Source organism: Panthera uncia (assembly GCF_023721935.1).
Source record: "Panthera uncia isolate 11264 chromosome B2 unlocalized genomic scaffold, Puncia_PCG_1.0 HiC_scaffold_25, whole genome shotgun sequence".
Classification (NCBI taxonomy): Eukaryota; Metazoa; Chordata; class Mammalia; order Carnivora; family Felidae; genus Panthera; species Panthera uncia.
This window is the reverse complement of record NW_026057581.1, coordinates 10,458,348-10,479,219: the sequence shown is the minus strand read 5'-3', so window position 1 is coordinate 10,479,219 and position 20,872 is coordinate 10,458,348. Positions and strand designations below refer to the sequence as shown.

Below are 20,872 nucleotides of genomic sequence, written 5' to 3'. Positions count from 1 at the left end.
TTTACTCACTGAATTTTACAAACAGTAGTGTAATTGGTTTATTGGTCATTGGTGTGTTTCTTATTTTTATACTTTGAAATGTATATGTTAGTAACGGGCAACATTTATTGAGTACAGTACTTACAGTATGCCAGGTCAGGTGCTTTAATAGATTATCTTAACTGCTCGCACCACTTCTGTGGGGTACACTCTTGCTGTGCCCATTTTATATACGGGAACACCGAGGCTAGGTCTTAGATTAAGTAGTTTGAAAGCAGTGGCTTCACACCAGGGCAGTCTTAACTGCGGAGCGTATGCTCTTACCTAGTAAACTGGATAATAAATTTGCTCCGGAGGGTCAAAAGCGTTACTATTTACTCATTTAAATTTTTTTTTTTTTTTTTGAAGATTTTCTGAAACAATGGCGACCCCTCGGAGGAGGACAAAGAAAAAGGCATCTTTTGATCATTCTCCAGATAGCCTGCCTTTGAGGAGCTCCGGTAGGCAGGTACCGCTCATTTGTTCACTCAGTGCACCTGTTTGGTTGTAAGTACTCTCCACACCCGGCGTGGGGCTTAAAGTCACAGCTGCACGCTCCGCCAACTGAGCCATCCTGGCACCCCACGATGCACCTGTTTTGAGCACACGCGATTGTGACGATTTGGGCTGAAGTATTAGAGAGGAAAAGATGTCTTTTCAGTCCTCAAGGAACTTGAAGCCTAGTGGAGAAATTCCCCTCGGAACGATCACAGTACAGTGTGATAAAGGGCTAGCGTGTAGAAAAACGGTACATCTGGCAGAGGAACTGCAAAGACAAAGGGGTAGAGTGTGAATCAGCATGGGCTGTTCAGAGAATCGCAGCTGTGTGGTTGCTCCCAGGATATGAGCTGCGGCCAGATCATGCTTGGCGTGGTGTCGTTCACAGGAACTTGGACTTCAGCTTGGAGCTGGTTGGGTGCCGTTGGCGGGTTCCTTGCAGCCATCTCTTTTCTACGGTTTTGTTTTGTCTTTAAAGAAAAATATTGAATGATGCAATTCTTTTTCTAAAATTACTCAATTTTGGGGGGCTGGCTCAGTTGGAAGAGCATGTGACTCGATCTCGGTGTTGTGAGTTCGAGCCCTATTTTAGGTGTACAGATTACTTAAATACAAAAACTTAAAAAAGATAATACAATTATTCAATTTTTTTTTTATTGGCAGTGCTGAGGGTATATAATTGCTCTAATTAAAGAAAGCCTGAGAGTGGCTTTTATTTTGACCAGTACAGCTTTTCCTGAGAAAGGCTCACGTGTTTTATTTATTGTCTTATTTTCTTAAAATATTTATTTATCTTGAGAAAGAAAAAAAGAGAGCAGGGGAGGGGCAGATAGAGGGAGAGTGAGAATCCCAAGCAGGCTCTGCCCAACACGGGGCTCGATCTCATGAACCTCGAGATCACGACCTGAGCCCAAATCAAGAGTCGGCCGCTTAACCCACTGAGCCACCCAGGTGCTCCAGCTCGCGTGTGTTTTAGTTTTCTCCTCAGAGACCTGTCGTTCAAGTGCTCCTTGTGTATTTCTAGCCTGTCCGTGAATTACTTGCACTCTGCTGTCTCAGGGAAGTTGCTGTCTTATCAGCCCTTCCCCTGCTGCCAGGACGTTGTTGATTTTCATAAGGTGGAAGTTATTTCAGTAGTAAAAGCCTTCTACCTCCTTCACTCCTCGCCCTTCTGGGGAAATTGTAACCTCACAGCTGGTTCTTCTTCAGGCCAAGAAGAAAGCAACAGAGACAACAGACGAGGATGAAGACGGCAGTTCAGAGAAGAAATACAGGAGATGTGAAAAGTCAGGCTGCACAGTAGCGTGTCCCGTGTGCTTTGCAAGTGCTTCTGAAAGGTCGGTGTGGATGGGGTGTGTCAGCCTCCCATTCCTGCTCAGGAGAGCATTCTTGGTGGGAACATCATCTTCCAAGATGGTTTTCCTAAAGATAGAGATAGGTAGCATAAGTCCTTTAAGAATAGAGACAGTCCCCCTGTATGCTTCCTCTGCTCGACCTAGATGTAGAAGCTCTACGCAGTGGCCAGTGTCCTCGGGTCCCATGCACCATGGCCGTATTGCTCCTGGGGGTTGAGGGTGGGGTGGGGACACTGGAGGGCAGACCATGGGCTCCCCTGGGAGCCCAGCACATGGTTACTTTCCCTGTGCTTCCTCTCCTCCTCAGATAACCTGTCTCCTCTTCCAGCAGACATATACGGGTCTCACTGAAACCATGAAGCCACCAGCACTCTTGCCATTTTTATTAGGATGACCCAAGCATGACCTTTTACTTCCAGAGAAGAGTCTTCAGATAAGGCTTCAGATTCCATAAAACCTGGCAAACAAATCCCCATTTTTATTTTCTAGTCACACAGAGGTGCTGGTGTTAGCGTTCACTGCAGCATTGTATTTCATTCTTTGGCGACATTATTGGCTGTTTGACAGGTTACGTTTGCCAGATACGTTTGCTTGATGGTCAGATTCCAGCTGGCCGGATTTGTTCACTACTCAGTATTGGGGCCATATGTTATTGCCAGAGACTGCACTTGTCTCCTTCATACACGTGAAGCTTGCAGGAAGCACAGTGACACCCCTTGTATCATGTCATAAAACTCTATCATTGCTCCGGGGAGTCTTGGTAAAACTTCGGAGCCCCGGGTCCTTCTGGGGTCTGGGTTAGGTAACTGTGAATCTGAGCCCCTATGCCCTCACCGTGTATCATGGATGAAACATCCTTTCAGTTTCCCCTGTCATCAACTCTTGGTTGTTAGGATTCTAAGTGGAGATCGCACAAAATGGGCTTGTAGAATGTGCTTAATACACGTGTTTAAAAAGGGAGAAGAAATGCTTACTCATCACCAAAGCTGTGCGTCTTTGCTATTTTCAGATGTGCCAAAAATGGTTACACGTCCCGATGGTATCACCTCTCCTGTGGGGAACATTTCTGTAATGAATGCTTTGACCATTACTACAGAAGGTTTGTTCACTAATTGTTGGAGGTTTCCATGGTGGAGGGCACGGTGGTGGGAGTGGTGGTGATGGGGGAGGCAGAAGGGGTCAGGCAGTTAAGACGGAGCCCACAGGCTTACTGAGTTACTCCCCCGTTCCAACCATGCCAACTACAGCCGTGCCAGAATTTCGATGCAGTAGTTTGCTGTGTGCGTGCTTATGTGCATGCACACTCAGGGCTCAGAAAGTATCTGCTGTGAGATAGTCATTGTTTTCACTCTGCAAGTTGTGAAAAATGTGGGCACTGCTTTGCTATTCTGTGACCGGGCATGGGTGCAGAGATTTTGGGGAGGATGCTGACGACTACAAGGTGCTGGACAGTCATCCCTTCTTAATAGTTTTCGATACTAAACTGGAAGGACCTCACCCTTCCCGACAGCCTGTTTGAAGGGCACCAAGGTAACTTTCCCCCTTCTTAATGACAGGGCTAGTTAAATCCTTTACGTAAGACTTCCTAACCTGCTTCCTGTTTTTGAAAACCTGGTGAACTTCTAGCTTGATATATTTATTTTTATTTATTTTTTCAGCCATAAGGATGGATATGACAAATATACTACCTGGAAAAAAATATGGACTAGCAACGGGAAAACCGAACCTAGCCCCAAAGCTTTCATGGCAGACCAGCAGCTCCCGTACTGGGTAAAAAAAATATAATGCTTTATTGTGCTGGAAAACGTTTGTGGAGCCAAAGGCAAGAATGGATGAAAATACTGATTTTTTAGGAAATCTTTGTATTATTACACTTACTCTTCTTTCTGTGTCTTAAGGCATACCACATTTTTTTTTTAATTTTTTTTTTTAATGTTTGTTTATTTTTGAGACAGAGAGAGACAGAGCATGAATGGGGGAGGGTCAGAGAGAGAGGGAGACACAGAATCCGAAACAGGCTCCAGGCTCTGAGCTGTCAGCACAGAGCCCGACGCGGGGCTCGAACTCACGAACCGTGAGATCATGACCTGAGCTGAAGTCGGCCGCTTAAGCGACTGAGCCACCCAGGCGCCCCAAAGCATATCACATTTTTTGTTTTTGTAGAAAACTTAGATATTTCACTTACTATAAAGAAGAAACTAAACTAAAACTGCCACCAGTTGATACACATCTCTCAAATCTTTTTTTCTGTTCATATTTTTATGTGTATGTTGAAGCACAGTTGCATACTTTTATACACAAATCCTAATTAGGTTAAAAATCATACTTTGTGTATAATTTTTTGTAGTATTTAGTTTATTAACTTTATATTACTTTTCCATGTAGCCATGCTTGAAGATATATTTTAATGATTGTGTATATTATTAGGTAAATACACCATCATTTAATAAATGGCTAAATTTTAAAATATAGGTAACTCTGAGTTTCTCTTGTACACTTAAGATTTATTAATTAATTTTTTACGTTTATTTATTTATTTTGAGAGAGAGGGAGAGAGAGAGAATCCCAAGCAGGCTCTGTCAGCACAGAGCCTGATGTGGGGCTCCAACCCACGAGCCATGAGATGATGAGCTGGACGCCCAACTGACTCAGCCACCCAGGCGCCCCTAAAAGTTTTTTTATTGATGCAAAGCTCACATAACAAACTTAACTATTCTTTCATTAAGTTTTATTTAAGTAACCTCTATACCCAACATGCGGCTCGAACTCACAACCCTGGAACCGGGAGTCGCATGCTGTTCCACTGAGCCAAGCAGGCGTCCCAAAACTATTTTAAAGTGCACAGTGTAGAGGCATCTATTACACTGACAGTGCTGTGCAACCAAATACTAATTGCAAAGCCTCTTCATCGTTCACAGAAGAAACCTGTGCCCATCAAGCAGTCCCCTTCCATTTCCGCTCCCGCAGCTCCTGACAGCCCCTGATCTTTATGGATTACCTCTTTAGGATGTTTTACGTAAAGGAATCATGCAGCACGTGACCTTTCGTGACTGGCTTCTTTCTCAGAGCATAACGTTTTTGAGGTTTATCTATGTTGTACTTCATTCCTTTTCATGGGTGATGTTCCATAGTGTGGGGTGGTCAGCTTCTGTTTATCCGTTTATCTGATGACATTTGGGTTGTTGTCACCTTTTTGTTATTGCAAGTAGTTGCTGCTGTGGACATTTGTGTGTGAATATTTGAATTACCTGCTTTCAGTTCTGTTTGGTACATATATACCTTGGAATAAAATTGCTGGGTCATATGGTAATTCTATGTTTTACTCTTTGAGGGACTTGTAGACTCTTCTCCGTAGCAGATTGCTGTACTGTCTTCGTTCCCAGCGGTAGTGCATGAGGGTTCAGATTTCACCATATCCTCACTAACTCTCGTTTCCCATTAATTTGGTTCTACGTATCGTAGTGGGTGTGAGTGACAGATACCCCTCGCGGGGTGTCTTGCTGTGGTTTTGATTTCTGTAACGACTAATGCATTTTTTGTGTGTGTGCTTGTTGGTCATTTATTTATCATCTTTGGAGAAATAACTGTAAGTCTTGTGTCCATTTTGAAATATTATTGATTCCCTATGCTGTACATTTCGTTTCTGTGACTTAACTAATAATTGGAAGTTTGTAGGTCTTACCTACAATAGGTCTTCACCTATTTCGCCCATCCCTGTATCCACCTCCCTCTGGCGACCAGCAGTTCTCTGTATTTGAATCTCTTTTTGTTGTTGTTGTGATTCATTTATTTTTTAGGTTCCATGTATAAGCAAGATCATACGGTATTTGTCTTTCTCTGACTTATTTCACTTAGCACAACACTGAGTTCATCCATGTTGTTACAAATAGCAGAGACTCATTGTTTTCTGTGGCTGTGTTCTATTGTATATATATATCCCATATCATCATCTTTTTTATTTTGAGAGTGTGCAAGCATGTGAGAGTGGGGGAGGGGCAGAGAGAGAGAGAGAGAGAGAGAGAGAGAGGGAGGAAATCCCAAGCAGGCTCCATGCTGCCACTGCAAAACCTGATGTGGGGCTTGATCTCACGAACCGTGAGATCATGACCTAAGCTAAAATCAAGAGACGCTTAACCAACTCAGCCACCCAGGCGCCCCCTACACCACATCTTCTTTCTCCATTCATCTATTGATTGACACTTGGGTTGCTGTCATAATTTGGTTATTGTAAACAAGGCTGCAGTAAACATAGGGGTGCATGTATCTTTTCAAATTAATGTTTTCATTTTCTTTGGGTAAATACCTAGTAGTGGAATTATTGGATCATATGGTATTTTGATTTTTTATTTTTTGAGGAAACTTCATATATTTTCCACAGTGGTTGCCCCAATTTATGTTCCTACCAACAGTGCATGAGTGTTCCCTTTTCTCCACATCCTCACCAACACTTACTATTTACATTATTTTTGATTTTTTTTTTTTTATTTCTTTTGAGGGAGTGGGAGTGGAAGGGGCAGAGAGAGAATCCCAGGCAGGCTCCACACTGTCAGCATAGAGCCTGATGTGGGGCTCGAACTCACAAACCATGAGATCATGACCTGAGCCCAGATCAAGAGCCGGATGCTTAATTGACTGAGCCACCCAGGTGCCCCTATTTCTTGACTTAATACTAGTCTTCCTCATAGGCTTAAGGTGATATCATTATGGTTTGGATTTGTATTTCCCTGATGATGAGTGATGTTGAGCATCATTTCATGGGTCTGTTGGTCATCTGTATGTCATCTGTGGAAAAATGTCTGTTCAGGTTCTCTGCCCATTTTTTAAAAAAAAAATTTTTTTTTTTTTAACGTTTATTTATTTTTGAGACAGAGGGAGACAGAGCATGAACAGGGGAGGGGCAGAGAGAGAGGGAGACACAGAATCTGAAACAGGCTCCAGGCTCTGAGCTGTCAGCACAGAGCCCGACGTGGGGCTCGAACTCACAGACTGTGAGATCATGACCTGAGCCGAAGTCGGACGCTTAACCGACCGAGCCACCCAGGCACCCCTATCTCTGCCCATTTTTAATCAGGTTATTTGTTTTCTTGGTGTTGAGTCGTAAAAGTTCTTTATATATAGTTTGGATATTAACTCTTTATTGGATGTATCACTTGCACATCTTCTCCTATTCACTGGATTGCCTTTGGGTTTTGTTGATGGTTTCTTCACTGTGCAAACTTTTTATTTTGATGTGTTCCCAGTAGTTTATTTTTGCTTTTGTTTCCCTTGCCTTAGGAGACCTATCCATAAATAATGTTACTAAGGCCAATGTCCATGAAATTACTGCCTATGTTTTCTTTTAGTAGTTTTATGGTTTCAGGTCTCACATTTAGATCTCTAACCCATTTTGAGTTTATTTTTGTGTATGGTGAGAGAAAGTGGTCTGGTTTCATTCTTTTGTAGGTAGCTGTCCAGTTTTCTCAGCACATTTATTGAAGAGACTGTGTTTCCCCCATTGTATATTCTTGTCTATTGTAGATTAATTGATCATATAAACATGGGTTTATTTCTGGGCTCTCTATCTTGTTCCATTGACCTGTGTGTCTGTTTTTGTGCCAGTACCGTAGTGTTTTGATTACTACAGCTTTGTGGTATATCTTGAAATCTGGGATTGTGATACCTCCAGTTCTTTTCTTTCTCAAGATTGCTTTGGATTCAAGGTCTTTTGTGGCTTCATACAAATTTTAGGATTATTCTAGTTCTGTGAAAAATGCTGTTGGTATTTTGGTAGAGATTCCACTAAATCTGTAGATTGCTTTGGGTAGAATGGACATTTTGACAATATTCTTTCAATCCGTGAGCATGATATATCTTTCCATTTGTGTCATCTTCAGTTTTTTCCATTAATATCTTAGTTTTCAGAGTACAGATCTTTCACTTCCTTGGTTAACTTTATTCCTAGGTATTTTTATTTTTGGTGTAATTGTAAATTGGGATTGTTTTTTTTTAATTTCTCTTTCTGCTACTTCGTTAATTAGCATATAGAAAGGCAACAGATTTCTGTATGTTAATCTTATATTTTGCAACTTTACTGAATTTGTTTATTCTAATAGTTTTTTGGTGGAGTTTTTAGAGTTTTCTATATATGGTATCATGTCATCTGCCAGTAGTAACAGTTTTACTTCTCCCTTACCAATTTGGATGCCTTTTATTTCTTCTTTTAAATGCTTATTTACTTTTTTGAGAGAGAGAGCAAGAGTGAGAGAGAGCGAGAGCGAGCACAAGCGGGGGAGGGGCAGAGAGAGATGGAGACATAGGATCCAAAGCAGGCTCCAGGCTCTGTGCTGCCAGCACAGAACCCAGCACGGGACTTGACCTCTCGAATTGCAAGATCATGACCCGAGCTGAAGGCAGACGCTTAACCGACTGAGCCACTTAGGCTCCCCCATGCTTTTTATTTCTTTATGCAGCAATCAGACAAAAAAAAAAAAAAAAGGCATCTTTTTCCCATTTTTAATTGGGTTGTTTATCTTTTGTTGTTGAATTGTAAGAGTTCTTTATATATTTTGGATCCTAAGCCCTCATGATATACGACTTGCAAATATTTTCTCCTATAGGTTGCCTTTTTACTTCTTGATAGTGTCTTTTGATGCATAAAAGTTTTTAATTTTGAAGTTCAGTTTATCCATTTTTTCTTTTGTTGCTTGTGTTTCTGGTGTCATATCCAAGAATCCATTGCCAAATCTGAGGTCCTTAAGATTGACTTCTGTGTTTTCTTCTAAGAGTTTTATCACTTTAGCTCTTCATTTAGGTATTTGATCCATTTTGAATTTTTGTATGTATGTGAAGGAGGTGTTCGACTTTATGGATAGCTGCACACTCAAAAAATAAACCTTTTACTTTGGAATAATTTTAAATGTATGGAAAAGTTGCAAGGATAGTAACAGAATTCCAATGTGTCCTTTATCCAGTTTCTCCTGATGTTATCACCCAACAGCCATGATATTGAGCTCAGAAAATAACATTCGTATAGTACCAATAACTATATTACAGAATTTATTTGGATTTCATTGTTTTTTCTTTTCACTAGTGTCTTTTTTTTTTTTTTTTTAAAGCTGTTCCAGGATCCAGTTCTGTTTAATGTCCATACTTTTTGACTAAATTTAGCTCTGATTATTTCTTTGGGTTAAAGCTGTAAAGCCTTTATTACAACAGTACTTAGATCTCCTTTGTGCTTTCTTCGTGCCTGAGCTGGTATTGAATCAGTATTTACTTTATGCGGTAAAAGCGGATTATATGGGTGCTGGTCATGCAAGGAGGCGAAAAAGTACTTAGTGCAAAAAGGTTGGTCAGATCGGGTGGAAAAGATGGCAGACTGAGTGGTAGAGGATGGAAATGCTAGCATAAGATTAGCCAACTCATTGACCTTGACATGTTACTTTCCATGTAGGTTCAATGTACAAAACCTGAGTGTAGAAAATGGAGACAACTTACCAAGGAAATCCATCTTACTCCACAGATAGCAAGGACCTACCGATGTGGTATGAAATTGAATTCTACTACTGTTAAGGTATGATCTCTGTTGGTTTTCCTTTTGAATTAATGGATGGGTTAATTTAGTTGTAAGTAGTGATGGTGTGTATTTTTCATTTACTGTATTTTTTTCCTCATCTTTTTTGAAAGTTTATTTTGAGAGAGAAAGAGTGAGTGGGGGCGGGGCAGAGAGAGAGAATCCCAAACAGGGCTCGATCCCATGACCTGATCATGACCTGAGCCAAAGTCAGACGCTTAACTGAGTGAGCCACCCCGGCGCCCCAGTTTTTCATTTATTGTATTGATGATCGTATTGGTCCATGAATAACAGAACCCTAACTACAATGGCTTAACTGAGGATTTTATTTTTTTCTCATTATAATCAGTTCGGAAACCGTGTGTCCAGGCTTGGTGTGGCTGTCCAGGTTCGGTCTCCCTTCTAGTTTCTAGTCCCATCAGGAGATGGTTGTGGTACCATCAGCCATTGTATCCAGATTCTAAGCAGAGAAGATGAGAAAGGCAAAGAGCAAGAGGGGTGTGCCAGCTGAGCTTCACCCTTTTTTACTGGTGTAATAGTGGCTTTCCAGAAAGTTCCAACAGTAGATTTCTCTTTACATTTCATTGGCTGGAACAGGATCATGCAGCTACTCTGAACAACAGTAGAGATAAAAGAAGAAAGTATTTTAAAACTGAGCATGTTGAAATAGCAAACAAAAGCAGGATCCTTTTAGCAAGGTAGAAGGGATGGATGGATAGGTTTGGGCAATTAGGAATCTGATATAGTTGGTACAGGGTCTTTTTGTTTGTTTTTGTTTTTTGACAAGTGGCAATTAGTGTTTAAAAGTGTCATTTTTGTTAGTGTTTTATTTATTTTGTATGTTAGGTTCAGGTATATAATATAGTGATTCAGTAATTCTATACAGTACTCAGTGTTCATCATGATAAATGTACTCTTAATCCCCATCCCCCCACTTACCTCCTCTTTGGTGATCATCTATTTGTTCTTTACATTTAAGAGTCTGTTTCTTGGTTTGTGTCTTTTTTTCCTTGATTGTTTTCTTAAATTTCACATATGTGTGGCATCATATGGTATCTGTCTTTCTCTGACTTATTTTGCTTAGCATTATATGCTAAAGCTCTGTGTTGTGCACATGGCAAGAGTTCATTTTTTATGGCTGAGTACTAATCCATTGTGTGTGTGTGTGTGTGTGTGTATACATATATATACCACTGCTTCTTTATCCATTCATCTATTGATGGACACTGGGCTGCTTCCATTCTTTGGCTGTTGTAAATAATACTGCAATAAACATATGGGTGCATGTATCCCTTTGCATTAGTGTTATGGTATTTTTGGGGTGAATACCCAGTAGTGCAATTACTGGATGATAAGGCACTTCTATTTTTAACTTTTTGAGGAACCTCCATACTGTTTTCCACAGTGGTTGCACCAGTTTGCATTCCCACCAACAGTACAAGAGGGTCCTTTTTCTCCACATCATTGCCAACACTTGTTTCTTGTGTTGTCGATTTTAGCCATTCTGGCAGGAGTGCCTCATTGTAGTTTTGATTTGCATTTCCCTGAGGATGAGTGATGTTGGGCATCTTGTCATGTGCCTGTTGGCCATGTGTATGTCGTCTTTAGAAAAACGTCTATTCGTGTCTTCCCCATTTTTGATTGGATTATTCATTTTTTGGGTGTTGAGTTGTATCAGTTATTTATATAGTTTGGGATCTAGCTGTTTATCAGATATGCCATTTGCAAATATGATCTCCCATTCATTAGGTGGCTTTGTAGTTTTGTTGATTGTTTCCTTCATCGTGCAGAAGCTTTTTATTTTGATGTAGTCCCAATAGTTTATTTTTGCTTTTGTTTCCCTTGCTTCTGGAGACATATCTAGAAAAATGTTGCTTTTGCCAGTGTCAAAGAAGTTACTGCCTGTGTTCTCTTCAAGGATTTTTATGGCTTGCGGTGTTACATTTAGGTTTTTAATGCACTTCGAGGTGTGTGTGTGTGTGTGTGTGTATGATGTAAGAAAGTGGTCTAGTTTCTTTCTTTTGCATGTAGCTGTCCACTTTTTTTTTAAGCACCATTTGTCGAAGAGATTGTCTTTTTCCCATTGGATATTCTTAACTGCTTTGTCAAAGATTAATTGACCATATAATTGTGCGTTCATTTCTGGCTTTTATATTCTGTTCTGTTGATCCATGTGTCTGTTTTTGTGCCAGTACCATACTGCCTGGATCACTACAGCTTTGTAGTGTAATTTGAAGTCTGGAAGTATGATGCTTCCAGCCTTTGCTTTACTTTTTCAAGATCGCTTTGGCTGTTTGGGGTCTTTTGTGGTTCCATGCAAATTTAGGGTTGTTTGTTCTAGCTCTGTAAAAAATGCTGGTGGTATTTTGGTAGAGATTGCATTAAATCTGTAGATTGCTTTTGGTGGTATGGACATTTTAACAATTTTGTTTTTCTTTTTAATATTTGTTTTTATTTTTGAGAGACAGAACGTGAGTGGGGGAGGGGCAGAGAGAAAGGGAGTCACAGAATCCGAAGCAGGTTCCAGGCTTTGAGTTGTCAGCACAGAACCTGACGCAGGGCTCGAACTCCTGAGCCGTGAGATCATGACCTGAGCTGAAGTCGGACATTCAACCAACTGAGCCTCCCAGGGTGCCCCCAGTATTTGGTTTTCTAATCCATGGGCATGGGATGTCTTTCCATTTCTTTATGTCATCTTCAATTTCTTTCATCAGTAGTTTATATTTTCAGAGTACAGGTCTTTTTCTTCTTAGGTTTATTCCTAGGCATCTTATTGTTTTTTGGTGCAGTTGTAAATGGGATTGTTTTCTTAATTTTTCTTTCTGCTGCTTCGTTATTGATATATAGAAATGTAACAGGTTTCTGTAGATGGATTTTGTATCCTATGATTCTAATGAATTTATCAGTTATAGCAGTTTTTTGGTAGAGTATTTTGAGTTTCCTGTGTATAGTATCATGTCGTCTGCCAGTAGTGAAAGTTTTACTTCTTCCTTACTGATTTGGATGCCATTTCTTTTTGTTGTCTGATTGCTGAGGCTAGGACTTTGAGTACTGTGTTGATCAAAAGTGGTGAGAGTGGACATCCTTGTCTTGTTTCTGACGTTAGGGGAAAAGCTCTGTTTTTTCCCATTGAGGATGATGTTAGCTGTGGGTTTTTCAGACATGGCCTTTGTTATGTTGTGTTCCCTCTAAACCAGCTTTGTTATGGGTTTTTATCATGAGTTGATGTTGTACTTTGTCAGATGATTTTTCTGCATCTGTTGAAATGATAATATAGTTCTTACCCTTTTTCTTACTGGTGTGATTTATTGTGTTGATTAGTTTACACATACTGAACCACCCTTGCAACCCAGGAATAGATCCCACTTAATCATGGTGAATGGTTTGGTTTTTTTTTAATGTTTTATTTTTGAGAGAGAGAAAGACCGAGCATGAGCGGGGGAGGGGCAGAGAGAAACGGAGACACAGAATCTGAAGTAGGCTCCAGGCTCTGAGCTGTCAGCACAGAGCCCAATGCAGGGCTTGAACCCACAAGCTGTGAGATCATGACCTGAGCCAAATTCGGATGCTTAACTGACTGAGCCACCCAGGTGCACTGAATGATTTTTTAAATGTATTGTTGGATTTGGTTTGCTAGCATTTTGTTGAGGATTTTTGCATCTTTGTTCATCACAGATACTGGTCTGTAGTTGTCTTTTTTTGTAGTGTCTTCATCTGGTTTTGGAATCCAGGTAAAGCTGGCCTCATAGAATGAATTTGGAAGTTTTCCTTCCTCTTCTATTTTTTGGAATAATTTGAGAAGAATAGGTGTTAACTTTTCTTTAAATGTTGGTAGAATTCCTCTGTGAAGCCATCTAGTCCTAGACTTTTATTTATTGGGAGTTTTTTGATTACTGATTAAATTTCTTTGCTTGATTACTGATTCAACCAGTCTGTTCAAATTTTGTATTTCTTCCTGGATCTGTTTTGGTAGGTTATATGTTTCTAGGAATTTATCCATTTCTTTGAGGTTGTCCAATTTGTTGGCATGTAGTTTTCCATAATATATTTTGCAATTGTTTATATTTCTAAGATGTTGGTTGTTTCCCCTCTCTCATTTATGATTTATTTCTTCGAGTCCTTTCTCTTTTTTTCTTGATGAGTTTGGCTGGAGGTTTATCAATTGTATTGTTTTTTGTTTTTTTCAAAGAACCAGCTCCTGGTTTCGTTGATCTGTTATAGTGTTTTTTAGTTTCTGTAGCATTTATTTCTGCTCTGATCTTTTTTTTTTTTTTTCTTTCCTTCCTTTTGCTGTCTTTGGGCTTCATTTGTTGTTCCTTTTCTAGCTCTCTTAGGTGCAAGGTTAGGTTGTTTAGTTGAGATTTTTCTTGCTTTTTGAAGTAAGCCTGCATTGCTATAAACTTCCCTTTTATAACTGCTTTTGTTGTGTCCCAAAGGTTTTGAACCATTGTATGTTCATTTTCATTTGTTTCCATGTACTTTTTCATTGTGTAATAGCATGTTATTTAACCTTCATGTATTTGTGCTCTTTCCAGATTTTTTCTTGTGGTTGACTTCAAGGTTCATAGTGTTCTGGTCCGAAAAGATGCATGGTATAGGACTTTGATCATTTTAAATTTGTTGAGGCTTGTTTTGTGGCCCAATATGTGATCTCTTCTGGGGAGAGCTCAATGTGTACTTGAACATGTATTCGGCTTTTGTTTAAAAAGTTTTTTTTTTTTAATGTTTATTTCTTTTAGAGAGAGAAAGCGCGCAAGTGTGCGCGTGAGTGGGAGAGGGGCAGAGAGAGGAAGACAGAGAATCTGAAGCTGTCAGCACAGAGCCCAACGTGGGGCTTCTTCCCACCAATGATGAGATCATGACCTGAGCCAAAGTCAGACACTTAACTGACTGAGCCACCCCAGCACCCTGAATGTGTATTCTGTTTTAGGATGGAATGTTCTGAATATATCTCTCAAACCCATCTGTTCAGTGTGTCATTCAAAGCCATTGTTTCCTTGTTGATTTTCTGTTTAGATAATCTGTCCTTTGGTGTAAGTCAGGTGTTAAAGTCCCCTATTATTTTTGCATTATCGATCAGTTCCTTTCTATTTGTTAAATATTTTATGTATTTGGGTGTTTCTATGTTGAGTGCATAAATATTTATAATTGTTAGATTTTCTTGTTGGATTATTTGCTTTGCTATAAGTGTCCTTCTTTGTCTCTTTTCTTTTAAAGTCTATTTCATCTAAGTATTGCTACTCTGGCTTTCTTTTGACATCCATTTGCGTGATGTTTCTTCATCCCCTCACTTTAAATCTGCAGGTGTTTTTAGGTCTAAAATGAGTATCTTGTGGGCAGCATATACATGGGTCTCGTTTTTTAATCCATTTTGTAAACTCGTCTTTTTTTTTTTTTTTTTTAATTTATTTATTTTGAGAGAGAGTGCATGCATGTGTGAGAGGGGCAGAGAGAGAGAGAGAGAGAGAGGGAGAGAGAATCCCAAGCAGGCTCCATGCTTTCAGCATAGAGCCGGATGCGGGGCTTGATCTCTCGAACTAGGAGATCATGATCTGAGCCCCAGTCAACTGCTTGGCTGACGGAGCCACCCAGGCGCCCCAACCTATGTCTTTTGCTTAGAGCGTTTAGTTCATTTACATTCAATGTTGTTATTGATGGCCATATATTTATTGTCATTTTATTACTTGTTTTGTGACTGTTGCTGAAGATTTTCTCTGATCCTTTCTTGTCTTTCTTTCATGGTTTGCTGGTTTTCTTTAGCTCTCTATTTGGATTTCTTTTTATCCTTTGTGTATTTGTTAGTGATTTTTGATTTGTGGTTACTATCAGGTTTGTGTATAGCCTCTTCTGCATATAGCAGTCTGTATTAAGCTGATGGTCATTTAGGTTTGAACCATTCTTTTTTCCTATCTTCACCATGTTTTAGGTATAGTGTGTTTATTTTATATCCTTTTGTGTGTTTCTTGGCTTTTTTTTTTTTTTTAAATAGAAATACTCATTTTAACTGCATTTCTGTTTTCTACCCTCATACAGTTATTTTTGGTCTCTCCTTTCCACTTAAAGAGTCCCCTTTAATATTATTTGCAGGACTGGATTAGTGGTCATGTACTCTTTTGGTTTTTGTCTGGGAAACTTTCTATCTTTCCTTCCATTCTTGATAGTCTTTCTGGATAGAGGATTCTTGGCTACAGGTGTTTCCCATTCAGCACTTTGAATATAACATGCCACTCCTTTCTGCCTTGGAAAGTTTCTGCTGATAGCCTTATGGAGTTTCTTTTTTTCTTTCTTTCTTTCTTTTTTTTTTTTTTTAATTAAAAAAAATTTTTAGATAGCGCAAGTTAGGGAGGGGGCAGAGGAAGGAAGAGAGAGAATCCCAAGCAGACTCTATGCCTAGTGCAGAGCTGGACGCCTGGCTATATCCCATGACCCTGGGATCATGAACCTGAGCTGAAATCAAGAGTCAGGTGCTCAACAGACTAAGCCACCAAGGCACCTCTGGGATTTCTTTTGTATGTAACAGTCTTCTTTTGTATTGCTACTTTTAATATTTTTTCCTTATCACTATGTTTTGCTATGTTAATTACAGTGTGTTTTAGTGTGGATCTGCTTTTGTTGATTTTATTGGAGGTTCTCTGTGTCTCCTGGATCTGAGTATCTGCTTCCTTGCCTAGATAAGGGAAGTTTTCAGCTATCATTTCTTCAAGTAAATGCTCTTCCCCCTTTTCTCTCACTCCTTCTTCTGGGACTCCTATAATAAAATTTTACTATGTTTGATGGAATCACTGAGTTCCTTAAATCTATTCTCGCTTTGCATAATTCCTTTTCGTCTCTTTTGTTCAGCTTGATTACTTTCCATTACTCTGTTAATTCGTTCCTCTGCCTCTTCCACAGTACTGTTCATTCCATCAAGTGTGTTTCTCATTTTATTGAGCCCTTTATCTTTGCTATGTTCTTCTTTTTCTTAGTGTTAAGGATCTCACTGTTGTTCTCTTTTCTCAAGTCCTTTGAGTATCCTTATGATCATTGCTTTAAATTCTCCATCAGACATGTTGCTTGTATCTGTTTTGCTTAGATCTCTGACTGTGGCATTGTCCTGTTCTTCCATTTGGGGCAAATTCCTCTGTCTTCTCATCTTATGTAAGTCTGCATTCCTGTTTCTGTGTATTAGGAAAGCCAGCTACATCTGTTCTTGAGGGTAATGGTCTTATGAAGAGGAGGTCCTGTAGTGCCCTGCCATGTAGCTCCTCCTGTACCCCAGGGCCTGGAACTTCTGGGAATATCTCCAATGTGTGTTGTGAGTGCTCTGCTGTTGTGTCCTGGCCACTGTATCCTTTAGGCTCATCATCTGCAGAGGCTCTCTTTGCCTTTTGTGGGCCGTGTTTGGTTCATGGCCTGTGTGTGCTCTAGTTTGCTTGTGAAATGGGACCTGTCACCACTGCCACTGAAACTGAGGCTTTGCAAAACTCCCAGGTGGGGAGACGTGATATGGATAAAGGTTTGCACCCGTCTTCTGGGAGACAGGGCCTGCCATGCTGGGATCAAGGCAAGCGTGACTGCGGAGGACAAGCATGAACATAGGTGGGGGAGGCTTGGCGTAAGCAAGTTAGGTAGCAGGTGTTGGCGCTGGGTTGGTTCCTGCAGGTGGCTCTGTGTTTATGCTGAGGGGTAGGAGAGAAGTGATGCCTGACAGTTCCTTTGTTCCCAGAGGGGTCTCTCTCTGATGGCTGTCTCTCTGGGACGTGCTCTGAGATGAGCAGCGAACCTCCCCACTTTGTGCCCTGGGTGCTCTTCAGATTGCAGTTTTCATGCTGTATGTCTGAGGGCTGTTTTCCCTGCCTTCTCTCCAAGAGTAGCCCCGATGCCCTCTGGGCTCTATCCCTGCCAAGCCCACTGACCTTTCGAACTCTAGGCTTTAACTCTTGTTGGTTGCAAGAACTCACAGAATTTGTCCCTTCTTACTTTCCAAGCCATTTACTGTGGGGATATGTTTTCCCCGTGCACTCCCGTGTGCCAGTCTGTCCTTTTCCTTTCCCACTATAGTTGCTCCCTCCCTACCACAGTGGCCACGATCCATTTCTTTCCCAAGCTTCATCTCAGCACTCATACCTTCTTTAATGCGTGTGGCCTTTTCTTCATCTTTAGTTGTGGAGTTTCTTCTGCCAGTCTTCAGATCAATTTCTCAGGTAGTTAGGGTGATTTGATAGTTCACCTAGTTTTATTCGTGGGACAAGGCAAGCCTAGGGTCCTTCTACTCCACCTCCATCTTCCCCTCTGAAAATAAAGTTTTATTGGACACAGCCATGCTCATTCATTATTGGCTATGGTTGCTTTCATGCTACAATGGCAGAGGGGTTGTGATGTAGAAAATACGATACACAGAATTTAAAATATTTACTATCTGGCCCTTTACAGAAAATGTTTCCTGATCTCTGTTCTGACCCATGAGCATGGTATATCTCTCCATCTCTTCAGGGTCTTTAATTTCTCTCAAGAAATTGTTGAGAAATTTGTTGAGAAACAAAAAATTGTTGAGAAAAAAAAAGTGTTTTTCTCATTTCCACTGAGGGTGTCTTTTGTTAAATTTATTTCTAGATATTCTGCTTTTTCTAATTATATGTAGGATTTATTTTTAATTTCATTGTCAAGTTGTTAAAATTATATAGAAATGCTATTTACTTCATATGTTGATTTTATACCTAGCGACTTTCTTGAATTCACTTATTAAATTTCAAAGATCGTTTATAGGTTCCTTTGGGTTTTCTACAATCACATCAACTGTGAATAAAGACTGTTTTACTCTTTTTTTTAATGTTTATTATTGAGAGAACGAGACAGAGCATGAGCGTGGGAGGGGCAGAGAGAGGAGGAGACACAGAATTTGAAGCAGGCTTCAGGCTCTGAGCTGTCTCAGCACAGAGCCTGACGTGGGGCTCGAACCCACCAACTGTGAGAACATGACCTGAGCGGAAGTTGGATGCCCAACCAACTGAGCCACCCAGGAGCCCGTTTTACTGTTTTTTAAAAACTCAATGTTTGGGGTGCCTGGGTGGCTCAGTCGGCTAAGCGTCCAACTTCAGCTCAGGTCACGATCTTGCAGTTCATGGGTTCGAGCCCCGCGTCGGGCTCTGTGCTGACAGCTCAGAGCCTGGAGCCTGTTTCAGATTCTGTGTCTCCCTCTCTCTCTGACCCATCCCGTTCACGCTCTCTCTCTCTCTGTCTCAAAAATAAATAAACGTTAAAAAAAAAAATTGAAAACTCAGTGTTTGGGGCACCTGGGTGGCTCAGTCGATTAAGCGTCCAACTCTTGGTTTTGGCTCAGGTCATGATCTCACACATGGGCTGGAGCCACTCGTTGGTCTCTGCATTGCTGGCGGTGTGGAGCCTGCTTGGGATCCTGTCTCTCCCTCTCTCTCTGCTCCTCTCTCACTTGCTCTGTCTCTCTCTCAAAATAAATAAATTAAAAAAAAACTAAAAATACAATGTTTTGGGACACCTGGGGGGCTCAGTCAATTACGTGTCTGACTCTTGATTTTGGCTCAGGTCATGATCTCACCATCATGAGATCGAGCCCCTCCTCACACTCCACGCAGGGTGTGGAGCCTGCTTGAGATCCTCCCTTCCTCCACCCCTTCCCTGCTTATGCACGCATGCTCTCTCTCTCTCTCAAAAATTTATTTATATATATATATAAATAAATAAAATCTTGGTTGTTTTCTCTTTCTTCTTGTCTTATTACATTGGTCAGGACCACCAGTACAGGGTTGAGTAGAAGTTGGAAAACAGACATCTTTGTCTTGTTACTGACCTGAGAAGGAATGTGTTCAGTATTTTTTTCATTATGTATAGCGTTGGGTGTAGTTTTTCTTGGACGTCTTTTATCAGACCGAGAAGGTTCCTTTCTATTCCTAGGTTTCTGAGAACTTTTTATTATGAACAGATGTTGGATTTGTTTTTAATTCTTTTTAATGTTTATTAATTTTTGAGAGAGAGAGAAGCACGAGCGCGGAAGGGGCAGAGAGAGAGAGAGAGACACAGAATCCAAAATGGGCTCCAGGCTCTGAGCTGTCAGCACGGAGCCCGATGTGGGGCTTGAACCCAAGAACTGGGAGATCATGCCCGGAGCTAAAGTCAGACACTTAGCCGACTGAGCCACCCAGGAGCCCCACAGATGTTGGATTTTGTGAAAAACTTTCTCTGCATTTTTTATGATGATCATATTGGTTTTTCACCTTTAATCTGTTAATGTAGTGAATCACACAGATTCTGGCATGTTGAAACAGCCTTGCGTTCCTGGGGGAAAAAATCCCACTTGTGCTTAATATGTTATCCTTTTAATGTATTGTTGGATTCGGTTTGCTGATGCCTTGTTTTGGAATTCTGCACCTGTGTTCATGATGAATACTATCTGTCATTTTCTTATAATATCCTTGCCAAGTTAGTTCTGGTATCCAAGTTATGCTGGCTCCATAAGACAATTGAGAAGTATATCCTCCTCCTCTAAAGAGTTTGTGTAAGATTGATATAATTTCTTTCTTACTGTTTATTGTGATCGGTTGTGAGGACATTAGGCCAGTTTTCTTTGTGAGAAGTTTTGAAATTACAAATTCAATGTTTTTAACAGATGCATGGTTTATTCTACATGTTTTACACGGTTGTATTTATTTATTTTTATTTTTAAGTAATCTCTATACCCGATGTAGGGCTCAGTCTCACAACCCTGAGATCAAGAGTCGCACGCTCCACTGCCTGAGCCTGCCAGATGCCCCTAGGTGGTTGTGGTTTTGAAGAAATTTGTTTATTTCATCTACATTGTCAAATTTGTTAGAGTTGTTTGTACTGTTCCCTCATTCCCCTTTTAATGTCAGTGGGATCTGTGGTGGTATCCCTGTTTTATTGATGTTGGTATGTGGGAGTGAAGGGTGGGAAGTACACATGTAAGCCTGGGATCAGGGTCCCGGAAGTAGCCAGTCTTGTTCTGAAACCTTTCGATTTAGCCCTAAATTGGTGTGCAAGCTGAACCTTCAGACTAGAAAGTCTCTTAGTGGGATAGGAGAGAAAAATATGGGAGGGGGCTGATGTTCATTTTTTAGGCTGAGTGGGGACACGGACGGGAATTGGGGTTTGAGTAGTGAAGGCATGAGGAGCTTGTATGGCAAAGGGGAGCCTGTCCAGCCAGCAAAACAGTAACATGGCTGCACTGAACTTAACTAGCACCTGTGCCCCAGATGACTTCTCAAGTGAAAAGTCGCCTCAGTCACGTTTCATTATAATATTTAAAGGAGAGCTCAAGCCAGAGATCAGTCAAAAATAGACTATTTTTTTAGGCTTCGTGCCCAGTGCAGAGCCCAATGTGGGGCTCGAACTCTCAACCCTGAGAACAAGGCCTGAGCTGAGATCAGAGTCAGATGCTTAACTGATTGAGCCACCCAGGCACGCCCCAGCTATTTTAATA

General features: G+C 40.7%; 1 protein-coding gene across 6 annotated transcripts in view; it reads left to right on the top strand.

Moving 5' to 3' along the window:
* The window catches only part of KDM1B (lysine demethylase 1B), a 68,712-nt gene that overhangs the window by 3,275 nt on the left and 44,565 nt on the right, over positions 1-20,872 (top strand). For all 6 annotated transcript variants that reach the window (XR_007463083.1, XM_049654990.1, XM_049654989.1 and 3 more), the window contains 5 exons: positions 388-487; positions 1,726-1,853; positions 2,881-2,970; positions 3,530-3,641; positions 9,301-9,420. Coding sequence is in view for 5 of the 6 variants with exons in the window: in XM_049654990.1 (XP_049510947.1) it covers positions 401-487; positions 1,726-1,853; positions 2,881-2,970; positions 3,530-3,641; positions 9,301-9,420 (537 nt within the window). In the remaining variant the exon portion in view is untranslated. The remainder of the gene's footprint in view (positions 1-387; positions 488-1,725; positions 1,854-2,880; positions 2,971-3,529; positions 3,642-9,300; positions 9,421-20,872) is intronic.